The following is a 12,532-nucleotide window of genomic DNA, read 5'->3' as shown; positions in this document are numbered from 1 at the left end:
ATATCTAAGATGGCGGCCACTTGCTCAAACCACACTTCTTAAATTGTAAATAAATCACTTAATCGTGCAATTTTATCAATAACTTTAATCCAATTTCATTTCCCCTTACTATAAACTGTATAACACCAGTGACACATCTTATGTCCTCGCATTAAATTACCAAGTTAATCATCAAATTGTTAACATATGAAGGGAGAGTGCACACTCTCCATGTGCTTTTCAAAACAGTCCTGTCTCCAATAAACCTTTGAACCAGGAAGAATTTGGCAAGGATGTTGAATTGGTGGTTTTTATCAATTTTAACACCAGTGACATCAAATTGAGGGACAGCTATTACTTGTAAATGATTTGTAATATTTATTTGATATTTTAGTTTTTTAAGTAGTCCACTAAATAACTATATTACTTTGTATTATGACATTTAAAGGGGGAGAAAGATATATATTTTGAAACTCAAAATATGTCATTAAACCATTACTCCGGACCTGAGGGACAAGCTAATTTCATGGTACTGACCGTGCTCTACAATATATAAATATATAAATATATAAATTGTTTGCAATAATAACTGTCTTACATAAATAATAAAACACTTTATTTTTTATTTTTTTAAATGTAAAAACATTTTGGGTTGTCATTATCTCACACTTTTAAGTGTGTTTCCTGGTGAATAAGGCCAGGACAGGAAAGCCAACATTTTCGTAGAATGACCCATATGGCTGGCGGTATTGAAGTGGACCAAAATGAATTGACAACCCAAATCATTGCGCAGGCTGGATAGAAATGCGTCATTGGCGGGATTCGGCCCCGTGTGCCTTGTGTTTGACACATGTGGTTTAGGGTGTAGTAGTCTGTCACTCTTGCTGACCTGACACACCCTTAAATGTTTTTCAATCTTCATTTCGGAGAACCTCTCACATTTTAACTAGTCAATCAAACCAAATCGTACTGAGCTGGTTATCAGTATGAGGCTTACACTACTTCCGAGTGGATCGATTATCGGTTGAACAGGCACCTTCGGAATTGTTGTAAGAAGTGATCATTGGGAGTCTGCAGACAGGCCAAAAATCATCTAGTCATCAATCGACAAGATAATTTAAAAAAACATGCTTATCTTATTTTATAATATACATTTAAAACGGCCAAGTTCTATTCACAATGGTATTCAGTTGGTAAGAGACAGACATTCCGTAAATACTAGGAATAGATTGTCCACCATCTGTGTTATCCAGACAGAAAAAAGAAATGGGCAAAAGAACATTTCGATTTAGAGCAATAAAGAAATGGAATAAATTACCTGAGCAAAGTAGAAACCTTTTCAATATAAAAGTTTTAAACATGATTTAAAAACAATTTAAATATAGTATAAAGAAATGTTGTGGGACTATAGTAGATGAAGAATCAATATTTTTTTTGAGTATTTATTGGGTCATTATACTAGTGTATTATGTATGTTTGTAATAGTGTGTTATATGTGAAAGTGTGTTTGTATTATAAATTGTATTTTAACGTTAAGGACTCTTGGAAGATTAGTCCAAATGGGGACTAAAAGAGATCCTAATAAAATCAAATCAAATCTAGCCAGCGTTCAGCTTGAAGTCCATCATGCGGGGTCGGTTCCAGGCCTTTGTGGCATATGAAATGACAATTATAATAATTCATATTTTGTTTTGATGGGGGAACTCCGTCTGGGTTTCAACTTACTATTGTGAGTAAGAATAGTACAATACAACAGGTGCAATTTCGAAATTTGTTTGCCCATCAGCAGTTCTTCTCTTGCTATGACAGTCACCGGCAGTCACTCAATTAGCCATGTCAGCTAACAATTTTTATATTGGTAGTCTAGCCAGCTACCTAAACTTGTAGCCATCATGGCTGAATACCAACACAGGGCCTGTGCCATGGGCCCTGACTTCCAGGGGGCCCCCAATTAGATTTTGGCAGTCATTCTCACTCAGATATGATATTAACATGGCATAAGTTATTACAAAAAAAACAGCACCAAATCAGTCATTGTCAGTGTTTTGGGAGAAAGTTGAGGAGATTGCTGTTTGAGTTTATCCCTCTAAAACCAACCACACACCTCACTTATGAACACCCCTGCGTGTCCCAAACGGCACCCTATTCCCTATATCCCTACCCAGTCATTACAGGGGAGAGGATATCAATTCACGTTTTAATTTGTCACAGGTGTTAGACTTGACCATTTAAATGCTTACTTACAAGCCCTTAACCAACAATCCAGTTTAAGAAATGTAGTTAAGAAAAATATTTAGTAAATAAACTAAAGTAAAAGTGTAAATAGTCTGGGTAGCCATTTGATTAATTGTATGGCTTGGGGGTAGAAGCTGTTAAGGAACCGTTTGGACCTAGACTTGGCGCTCCGGTACCGCTTGCCGTGCAGTAGCAGAGAGAACAGTCTGACTAACAGATCCTGTAAGAGAATAGGAGGTTAACACTGAGGATATTACTGTAGCTCTATCTCTGGTGGCTCCGGGTTCTGAGGAGTTTGTCCGCTTTTAGAAGATCCTCTGAATCATTCCTGTGGTGGTGTTCAATAAGACACTGTTTAACTCTCCACACCATACAATGCATCTGACTATGCTTTGGGGGGCCGACTTTGTTATTCATGGGATACATTTGCCTTAAAAAAAAAATAATAATAATAATAATAATACATTAAATCCACCATTTTGTCAAAGGAGTTTTGAGCCCACTGGAGTTAAATGTGATATGATGTGCCTTATCGATTTCAAAGGGTTTAATATAAAAGTCCTCTTTGAAGAGGAGTTTTAAGGAAGAGGATAAATGGCCATACTGAAATGGTTCACCCCTGTTCGATGCATTGCACTCAACAACAACTTCTATTGCACTTCTAAGCCCAGATTATTTAAATGGGGGGAAACATGAGAGGACAGGCAGGGTCATTTAAATGCTGGAATCCTCTTCATGGGTAATGTGTCCCAAATGGCACCCTTTCCCCTATATAGTGCACTACTTTTGGGTGCCTTTGGAGACTGAACCCTTAAAGAAGAAGCCTGCTGTTTGTGTACGGTCTTCCTGCCTGTGTGATGGCCGGATGGAAGCCCTCTCTCCCTCACCCTTGATCTCTCTCTACCTCGCCTTCTCTCTCTCTCTCTCTCTCTCTCTCACTCTCTCTCACTCACACGTGCACACACACACACACACACACACACACACACACACACACACACACACTCCCTGTCAACTTCTCTGTCTTTATTTGGCGGATCTCTCCAGCCTTTTCTCACTGACAACCCGCTGTGCAATCAGACTGCCTGCTTTCTTCTCTCCCAAAGCCACATAATACATTGAAATCATATGCTTCCTATCTGCAGGCACCATGGCTGTGTGCGGTTGAATGGAGGATGAGTAATAACACGAGAGATTTAGCTTGAGGGAGCCGTTCCTTCTCATTTTTAGATTTATTTGATGTTTTCATATATGAGAAATAGTGGGGGGGGGTCACATAATAACAACTTATTTTATTTACACAAGATTCTGCTATACTAAAGATTGACTAGATGTAATATATTATTTACTTAGACAAATACAGATTTATCTTGATGTCAAAGTTACTTAACAGTTATATATGTATCGCAGCGGCTTTTCGAAATGCTGGTATAGAGCAACTGCTTTAAAAAAAAAAAGGGGGGACATCTGTGATTGGTACATTCATTTTTGGACCTTTTAATCCCAGATTGCCCCTTTTTAAGTATTTTCAGAAAAGTCAATAGAAGTGTTGTGCATTTGCCCTCTCGGTCACCACGATCCGTAGTGAGCCACTCTCACCATAATGAGAGTTCAGAGTTTTAGATGGTTAGATGGTGAAGGTGCTGGTGTCCTCGTCCTCCGAGACAGAGTGTGAGTGTGTTTGCCTGGCGGGGGTATGTGTATTTAGCGAGATCTCCAACGCCCTCTCCTCATTGCCGTAGTGACCACCGCACCACCTCCCCCCGAGGCGCTGTCCGAGGCGCTTGACGACCCTGAGGACATGTCCTCTGAAAGAGGAGCCTATGAAGGCGTAGAGCATTGGGTTGAAGCAGCAGTGTGTGACCGCCAGGCTCTCCGTCACCTGGAGAGCCCGGTCCAGACCCTTACTGAGGTCACAGTCGGTCACCAGGCCATAGATGACGTCCAGCGTCCGCCACAGCTTCACCAGGTTGTAGGGCAGCTGGGTAAGCAGGAACACTGCCGCCACGGCCAGTAGCACCCGCAGGGCCCGCCGCCTTCTGTCCCTGCACACATTGGCTCCGACCCTAACCAGCGCCAGGCCCACCCGACAGTAAGACACCCCCATGACCAGGAACGGCAGGAGGAAGCTCAGCAGCACCTCCAGCAGCTCCAGGGCAGCCTTGGTCGGCCGAGCCATGCTAAGGGGGTAGACGGCCGCGCAGGCTAGACGATGAGACGAGTGCTTCACCGTGGAGAACAGCATGTCAGGCAGGCCCAGGCAAACCGCCGTGGCCCACACCACGACACACACTAATACCCACTGTCTCCTGGCCCGCGGGCCACTCGCGGCCCGGCCTCCAGCGTTGTGGACCAGTGCACGGTAGCGGTCCACGCTAACGCAGGTTAGCAGCAGCATGCCGCAGCTGAAGTTGGTGGCATAGAGGAAGGAGGTGAACTTGCAGGCAGCCACTCCGATCCGCCAGCCGTGCACAGCGTCGGCCGCCCAGAAGGGCAGCGTGAGGAGAAGGAGTAAATCGGCCACGGCAAGATTCAGGATACACATGTCTGTCAGCGTCCGCAGTCGCCGTGGCGACTTATACACCACCACGACCAGAGCGTTGCCTGCCACGCCCACCACCAGAGCCAAGGCGTAGACTACGGGCAGGAAGAGCCGGCCGAAAGAACGCACCTCCGCTTTGTCGCACACCGAGTGGTAGTCGTCGTAGTAGTCACTGTCGTTGGAGCTGGAGTTGTCGTAGTCGTAGTCCTCTTCCTCCATCCTCTCTGTTTTCTGAGAAATAAGGGACTAAAGGAACATGACATGTTAGAAATGACGTCAAGTCAGTTTAGTCTATACTGCTGCATTGTATTAACTTACGAGACCCGTTGACAAGATCACTATTTTCTGTTATAGACCTGTTATTTTCTGTTATAGACTTCTGGTTAAAATCAATATCATTCACATACTTTAGACAGAATGTATCACATAATATGAAATGTGTATTTTATCTGAAACATATATTAGTAGAGAACTAGAGAATGGCCATCCATCTGAAAGTTTTGTAATGCACTTACAGCCAATAACAGCGTGACGATCCAAGTTGTCAACAACTATAGATTTTTTGTTATCCTTCCTCCCCCTCACTGCTTTTTGTCCCTCTTTCTGACCCGTAGGGGTTTTATATTGGGTAGAATTTGTGGCCAATGCTCGACAGGGTGAGGAGTGTGTGTGTGTGTGTGTGCGCGTCACAGGAGGTTGGTGGCACCTTAATTGGGGAGGACGGGTTCGTGTTAATGGTTGGAGTGGAATGGTATCATATATCATGGAAGCCAGGTGTTTGATGCCATTTGATTTGTTCCATTCCAGCCATTCTTATGAGCCGTCCTCCCCTCAGCAGCCTCCACTGGTGTGCGTGTGTGTGTGTGTGTGTGTGTGCATACCTGTGTGCGTGTAAACAATAAGCTCCTACGCCCAACACAACAAAATTCCTTACCCCTTGACATGGTGACTATTCATACCATTTCACTTATTCAACATTTTGTTGTTACAGCCCGAATTCAAAATGGAATATCTCATTTACATGAAGTATTCACACCCTTGAGTCAATACATGTTAGGATCACCTTTTGCAGCATTTCCATTTCCAGTCTTTCTGGGTAAGGCTCTAACAGCTTTGCACACCTGGTTTGTAAAATATTTTCACATTTATTCTTTTAAAAAGTTCTCCCAGCTCTGTCAAGTTGGTTGTCGATCATTGCTCGACGGCCATTTTAAAGTCTTGCCATAGAATTTTAAGACGATTTTAAGTCAAAGCTGTAACTTGGCCAGGAGCATTCAATGTCGTCTTGATAAGTAAACTCCAGTGTATATTTGGCCTTGTGTTTTAGATTATTGTCCTGCTGAAAGGTATATTTGTTTCCGAGTGTCTGTTGGAAAGGAGACTGAACCAGGTTTTCCTGTAGGATTTTGCTTGTGCTTAGCTCTATTCCGTTAATCTTTATCCTAAAAAAACTCCCTGTGCGCTTGTGTGCGCGCAAATACCTACGTGAGTGCAAACATTAAGCTCCCTCTTGTTAGGAATCTCTCTAGCTTGATTTCCCTCACAAAACCTGTCAGTTGGAGTCACTTGCACACTAGTACACCCAACACAACAACAACATTCCTTACCCTGTAAAATTCCTTTCCCCTGGACAAGGTGACTATCCCAGAAAAATCTGACTAATCTTTAAACACTCTTTGTGGTTTCTCAGATTAAGCCTAGTCCTGGACTAAATAGCACTTTTAAATGGAGGTTATCCAATAATCTTACTGTTTAGTCCAGAACAAGGCTTAATCTGTGTCTGGGAAATTTCCCCACAAATTTGGTAGAAGCCAGAGGGGGGGGGGGGGGGCTTATCAAAGGGTTTGCATTCCCCTACTGTAGATGTAGATCTGTAGATAGCTTAACAGCAGAGCTCTGAGGATTAGATCCATACACCGTGCCTCCATTTGTGTCAGGCGGGAAGCATGTGTTGTGTTGTGTGTGTTTTTACAGATCACAGTATGTGAGGATGTGCCCAGACAGACAACTCCATCAGGACTGCTGCTGTTCTTCATTCATACTGACTCTAATTGTGTTTACTCTGCCTGGAAATGGACCAAATCATACCAGAATCTCTGTTTTGGGTTCATTGTGAGTGAATATCTGACTTCAGATTGTTCTCACGTATTATTGTTAACAAAGGAACACTTGTGTGGATGAAACTCCGCTGGCCGAGAGTAGGGCTGTGGCGGTCATGACTTTTTGGCAGTCGGCGATTGTCAAGCAAATAACTGCCGGTCTCACAGTAATTTACCGTTAGTTAACATTAACACGTTTAGCATCTCCTGGCTTCCACGCATTGCCTTCAAGCCACTGATGCAGACCTTTTGGAACATCTACACAAAAAAAATTATAATGAATATAGCCTACGCCATCAAAATAAACACATTATTTATTTTAAACAGGTCTAAGGAACCATGATATGAAGAACAGAATAGCCTACTCTGAGATTGTCCTTATGTTAGGCCCTGATCTGGCTATGCCATATAGCTGTGGGCTATTGTACACTAATTCATTTAGCAGACAAGATTGGCTTAGAATTCCGTGGCATTATTTTATAGCGTGAAGAATACAATTGAATATAGGTGAATAAAATAGAAAGGGTATTCCTCCAAACAATTTCAGAGGGAGTGCGAATGTGGCTATTCTGTATTGTGGTTACCGAAGAAAAAGGTCCTCCTATATGCTTAATTTAGGAGTTCTTTTTGCAACTTTAGTTGTGATACAAACGTTGGGCTATACGTTTACATTTTTAATACATTCTAAGGCTACGTGATGTGACTCTAATGATGGTTTGAAATAAAGTTCCCTGAAAGGCATGAGCTCTGCCTTGTTTCTTGCGCAGGCTGCACACACTTCATCAGTCTCTCATTCACAATTTGACAAGACCTGATAATATTCTCACCGGGCCTCGAATTTCACAGCGGCATCCCCCTTGTGTGGCCGTAACGGCCCCTTAAATAGCCATTCCTTTTGCGGCCAAAGTGCCCGTTGTGCCCTTGGGCTGAATATAATAACTATAATTCCCTTCTTCCGGCTGTGTTCCGAAGCACCGCTCACTCACATGGCTCTCTCAGAGATCTCAATTCTTATCAGCCAATGCCTGTCACCTAATTGTGTCCTTTTCACATGCATCTCAGCTCCGAAGTAAGCTACAGGTGAAACAGACCCATCGGGGACGCAAGAGTGTGCATCCTTCTTATCGAATTCTGAGGTGCATATTAATGATGTTAGAAGAACTGTCCACATTTACTTTTCGTCAGCCAACAAGATGAGTAGTAGGCCTAACGAACAGCAAACGCACTAGCCAATGTCAATCTACTATCCCCCATAGTAGAAAGGTTTACCTATTCCATTGGTCAACTTGTCCTTCTGTGCGAGAAATAAATATTCCAAACATACTCTGGGACAGTTGTGGGATGTGATAGATCGCAAATGAATACAACCACCTGCTGATGCTGAGGTTTGATGCAACAGATCAGAACGTTTAGTCCAACATGTTGATCAACTATGATGCTGTTTCTTTGTAACACTGTTATAAGCGTGTGTGAATGTTCCAAAATGCAATCAATTAGCGGGAAGACACTGTTGTCATGTGACCACGGATGCTATTATGCATGTAATGTTTGATTATAAAGGTGCTTTTTTTTTATGGTAAAAAGGATCGTCCCCAAAACTTGAAACTCAAGCGCAGCCTACTGTATGTATGCCAGTTAGGTTCTACAGCAGTTGTAAAGCGGATTGATGTGCTTCATTTTAAGAAGTTATTTGGCCGCTTTAAGTTGTGATTGCAAACCTTATCAAAATGTATAGGCTAGGATACATGAGGTGTGCGACTATGATTCGAAAAAGTCAACAACCAACAAAAAGGCAGGCGCTGTTTCTTGTCTTACTGCACACGCTGAACATCATCCACAAGTGATAATATATCATTCACAAGTGATAGGCTAATATCACCCATCAGACTATTGTCTTTATATATGCTAAATAATATACACTGTATGTGTGAAATTAGTTTTGATTTAGAATGGACCATTATCGTGCACCTGTCTCGGAACAGGGGCAGGGGAAAGAAATGCATGTCATCTATGCACTTAAATAGCAAATGGAGGACACTTTTCCCATGGTTAATTTTCATGCTAGCCAGGCAGGCTGTACTCCTGCTGTAGAGCAAAACAATATGCTTAATATTAGGAAGGCTGAGAAATGAATACAGTAGGTCTAGCCTATAGAAAGCTAATTAGCGGGACAAGAGAGTGCTGAGTACCAGGCTACTAGTAGGCTATTAGTAAGCTACTAATGACCATCAGCAGCATCAGAGCTTGGCGAAGCCTAGTTACCGTGACTAAACTGTCAAGTGGACTTTGACTGCGGTGTCTTGACTAACGGTGTGGCGGTAATAGGGTCACCGTAACAGCCCTAGTGGAGAGTTTTTCTACGAGCAGGTGTGTGTGTGCGTGTTTGACTGCACTGGGCAGTATTTAGCTAGATACAGTATTACATGTGTTTAATATTCATGTGCTCTCTAACAGATCATCAAAACAGGTGAGGCATCGTCTCCTTTGCCACCTGAGTTTAATAACATAGGTATTTAGGATGGCTTCCAGGTCTATTACATTATCCATCAACGTGTCGCTGCTAGCGGGAGAGAAATGAGCCGTAGAGCTGCCAGTGTTTGTACAGAACGTCTGTTCTCATGTCGAAATATCTCAAATATTCAGCTGTCGCAGCTGTTCTTTCCTACTGGTTGAGATCTCTGTCTGAGATGTATGGCCAAAAACACATTAATATTCCATCTCTGATTTAACAACGAGATATTAAACCTCAAGGAGCATTTTGTGTCAAAGGGTGTTTTATAAATATAAATAAATTACAAGAAAACCAGCTGAAACTAATTTGTTGGCTTAGATGTTCTGTTTGACTGAATATGCCATCATTTCAGAGAATTGTCAGGTTAGGTTCAATTATAAACACACTACAGAACTTTGAACTTTAATAGTCCTAACCATCACTGTTCAGACAATTGAACTTCGGAACTTATGAGTCATAGCTAGGGTTGCATAGGGAGGGTATATTACTGGAAAATTTCAAAGTGATAACTTTCAAGGAATATATAGAATTTTATCAGATGACATCTAGTGGCCTTTTTGGGTATTGTTATTACCTCTGGCCCTATCACATGTAATATACAGTATATATAAAACATACAATTAGACTATTTAAAAATTTTAAATATAATGACAACGCTGTAAAACATGATCTAAATATTACCTAAATATAAACCATCAACTTAGTGAATACCATTGGTGTTATATATTTTTGTGTCAATATGTCTTTGTTGTAAATGTTTTTGGGGAAAAACTGGTGGCAGTTGTGAAAAAATACAATAGTTTGCAGATGCCTTGTTCATTAATTAGCCTATTTTCTTTTGAACCATATGGTCTATCCACTAGAAACGTTTAGACAATATGGACACATACACTGAGTACACCAAACATTAGGAACACCTACCTACCTAATATTGAGTTGTTGTTTTTTTTCTCCCTCAGAACAGCCTCACTTCGTCGGGGCATGGACCCTACAAGGTGTTAAAAGCATTACACAGGGATGCTGGTCCATATTGACTCCAGTTGTGTCAAGTTGGCTGGGTGTCCTTTGGGTGATGGGCAATTCTTGATACACACGGGAAACTGTTGAGCGTGAAAAACCCAGCAGTGTTGCAATTCTTGACACACACCGGTGCACCTGGCACCTACTACCATACCCCATTTAAAGTCACTTTAAATCTTTTGTCTTTCCCATTCACTTTCTGAATGGCACACATACACAATCCATATCTCAAGGCTTAAAATCCTCCCCTTTAACTACACTGATTTGAAGTGGATTTAACAAGTGACATCAATAAGGGATCATAGCTTTCACCTGGATTCACTTTGTCAGTCTTAATCCTTTGAACACTCAGTGTATTTAAAAACAAATGTATTCTATATATGAATATATATATATATTTTTTTTAAGTTATTGAATATAAATTACCAAAGTTAACATAAATTGCCATTTCAGAAGATTCCGGTAACTTTGGTAAACTACCGGTAGCTTTGCAACCCTAGTCATAGTCTTTCTATAAATGTTACTGCCCTCACTAGAATCATATACAGTAGGTAAGTGAGGAATACTTGTAACTATTTTCAAATAATACATTTTCAACTTAGTGTATAAAGTAAATAAACGTAAAGTAAATAAAGGAGGTGATTGAGTCTTACCCTCAGTGTCTTCCTGTGGGAGATGTAGAGGTGCTGAGGCAGTGGTAATTAATCCAGGAGAGACATCCAGTGGTATGGTACTGCGCTCCTCAGTTTTTGTCAGCCCGTTTGTAAATCAAATGCTCCACCTCCCCTCCCTACAATGACCCGCAGTCTGGGAGCACCTTTCACTTGTGTGTGTGTGTGTGTGTGTGTGTGTGTGTGAGCTAAAGGCTCACACACACACAGCTGGCGGGGCTCCCATGCTGAAGTATATTTTTTTAGGTAATTGCAGATTAAATATATGCCATTTATTAATTGTTTGATTGTGTTTAAAAATAGTTTTTTATTGCCTATTATTTACAGGCGAGTTAAGCTTTGTGAATGACCTGTTGCTCTCCCCTCTCTTCACAGGATGTATATAAAATATGAGATGAAGAAACAACAATAAACTTCATAAAATGGCCACATCTTGGTCTTATTAACTTTTGGTCATGTAGCGTATGTTAGTCTGTCACACATACATCACATGACAAAACAAAACCCCAGTCTTCGCCTGGGCAAACAACAGGCTTACCTAGACACAAGGAGAACCTCAGGATTGGGCCGAGACCAGGTGTGTTCATAGTGACGATTTAATGTGGGCATAAAAGTGTGAAACATATTTTCTTAGTATCTTTCCAGCACAAGGGAATTTTTGTTATTGTGTGCAGTACACCTCTCTCTGTGTGTGTGATACTCTCCAAACACAACACAGTTCACACTATAGAATCACATCATGCTTGCTTCGGGCCTACTTTTGTCCACAGGACTTAATTAATTTGAGTTTTTTTGGTCTGCAGTTGTGTGATCCTGTAATAATCTGGTGTCCATATGTCTGTGACTCCACGTCCGTCCCCGGGGGACAGGGTACGGTCACTAGAGCAGGACAGTAAACAGGAAGCCAAGCTTTTGGTCACCTCCTCACCTCGCCCCAGGGACTGCTGGATCTCTGCGTTCCAGAGTGTACCCACAACCCACCCCACTCCAGCTTCACCCTACTCCGAACTCATTTCAAAGCATCTTTTCAAGATGGTGGCAAGCATGTCTTTTTTCTCTCTGATCAGTGTTTTTAGCTGACAAGGTTTTCTTGGATTGTTTTGGCTCCATTTAGCTTTGTTTCGTCTGGCTATGAACACATTGGACAGTTTTTTTTTAAGGAGACATACAAGACTTTGATATACCTGGGCACCCTACTTATCCGAGCAGACACCTGCCTACTGCTGTTTTCATCCTTCCACTTGACATTGTGCCTTTGGATGTTTTTGGGCTACTGCCAAACTTGATCTCCACTTGGTTTTAGCCTACTTGGATAGATATTTATTTTATCTCCCGCGGCTCAGTGTAGCACTTGCCTCCCTCTCGGCTTCCGCAGGCCTATACAGGAAACTACATCCCCTCCAAGGTGCTTCTCTCCTTGCTATCATCCTGGTAACACGGCCTCTATCGCGTTGCTGTTTTGATGGGCCCCAGC

General features: G+C 41.9%; 2 protein-coding genes across 2 annotated transcripts in view; one reads left to right on the top strand and one right to left on the bottom strand.

Moving 5' to 3' along the window:
- The window catches only part of LOC109908773 (acyl-CoA dehydrogenase family member 11), a 57,264-nt gene that overhangs the window by 29,015 nt on the left and 15,717 nt on the right, over window positions 1-12,532 (top strand). The window lies entirely within an intron of this gene.
- On the bottom strand, window positions 3,440-11,164 carry LOC109908775 (atypical chemokine receptor 4-like). The gene is made up of 2 exons (XM_020507466.2): window positions 11,041-11,164; window positions 3,440-5,002 (listed from the first exon to the last, which is right to left on the bottom strand). Exon 2 carries the CDS (start codon window positions 4,973-4,975, stop codon window positions 3,842-3,844), a length of 1,134 nt encoding a protein of 377 aa, XP_020363055.1. The 5' UTR covers window positions 4,976-5,002; window positions 11,041-11,164; the 3' UTR covers window positions 3,440-3,841.

The sequence above is a fragment of the Oncorhynchus kisutch genome, linkage group LG18 (assembly GCF_002021735.2).
Source record: "Oncorhynchus kisutch isolate 150728-3 linkage group LG18, Okis_V2, whole genome shotgun sequence".
Classification (NCBI taxonomy): domain Eukaryota; kingdom Metazoa; phylum Chordata; class Actinopteri; order Salmoniformes; family Salmonidae; genus Oncorhynchus; species Oncorhynchus kisutch.
The sequence above is the reverse complement of the archived record's forward strand: the minus strand, read 5'-3'. Positions and strand labels throughout refer to the sequence as shown.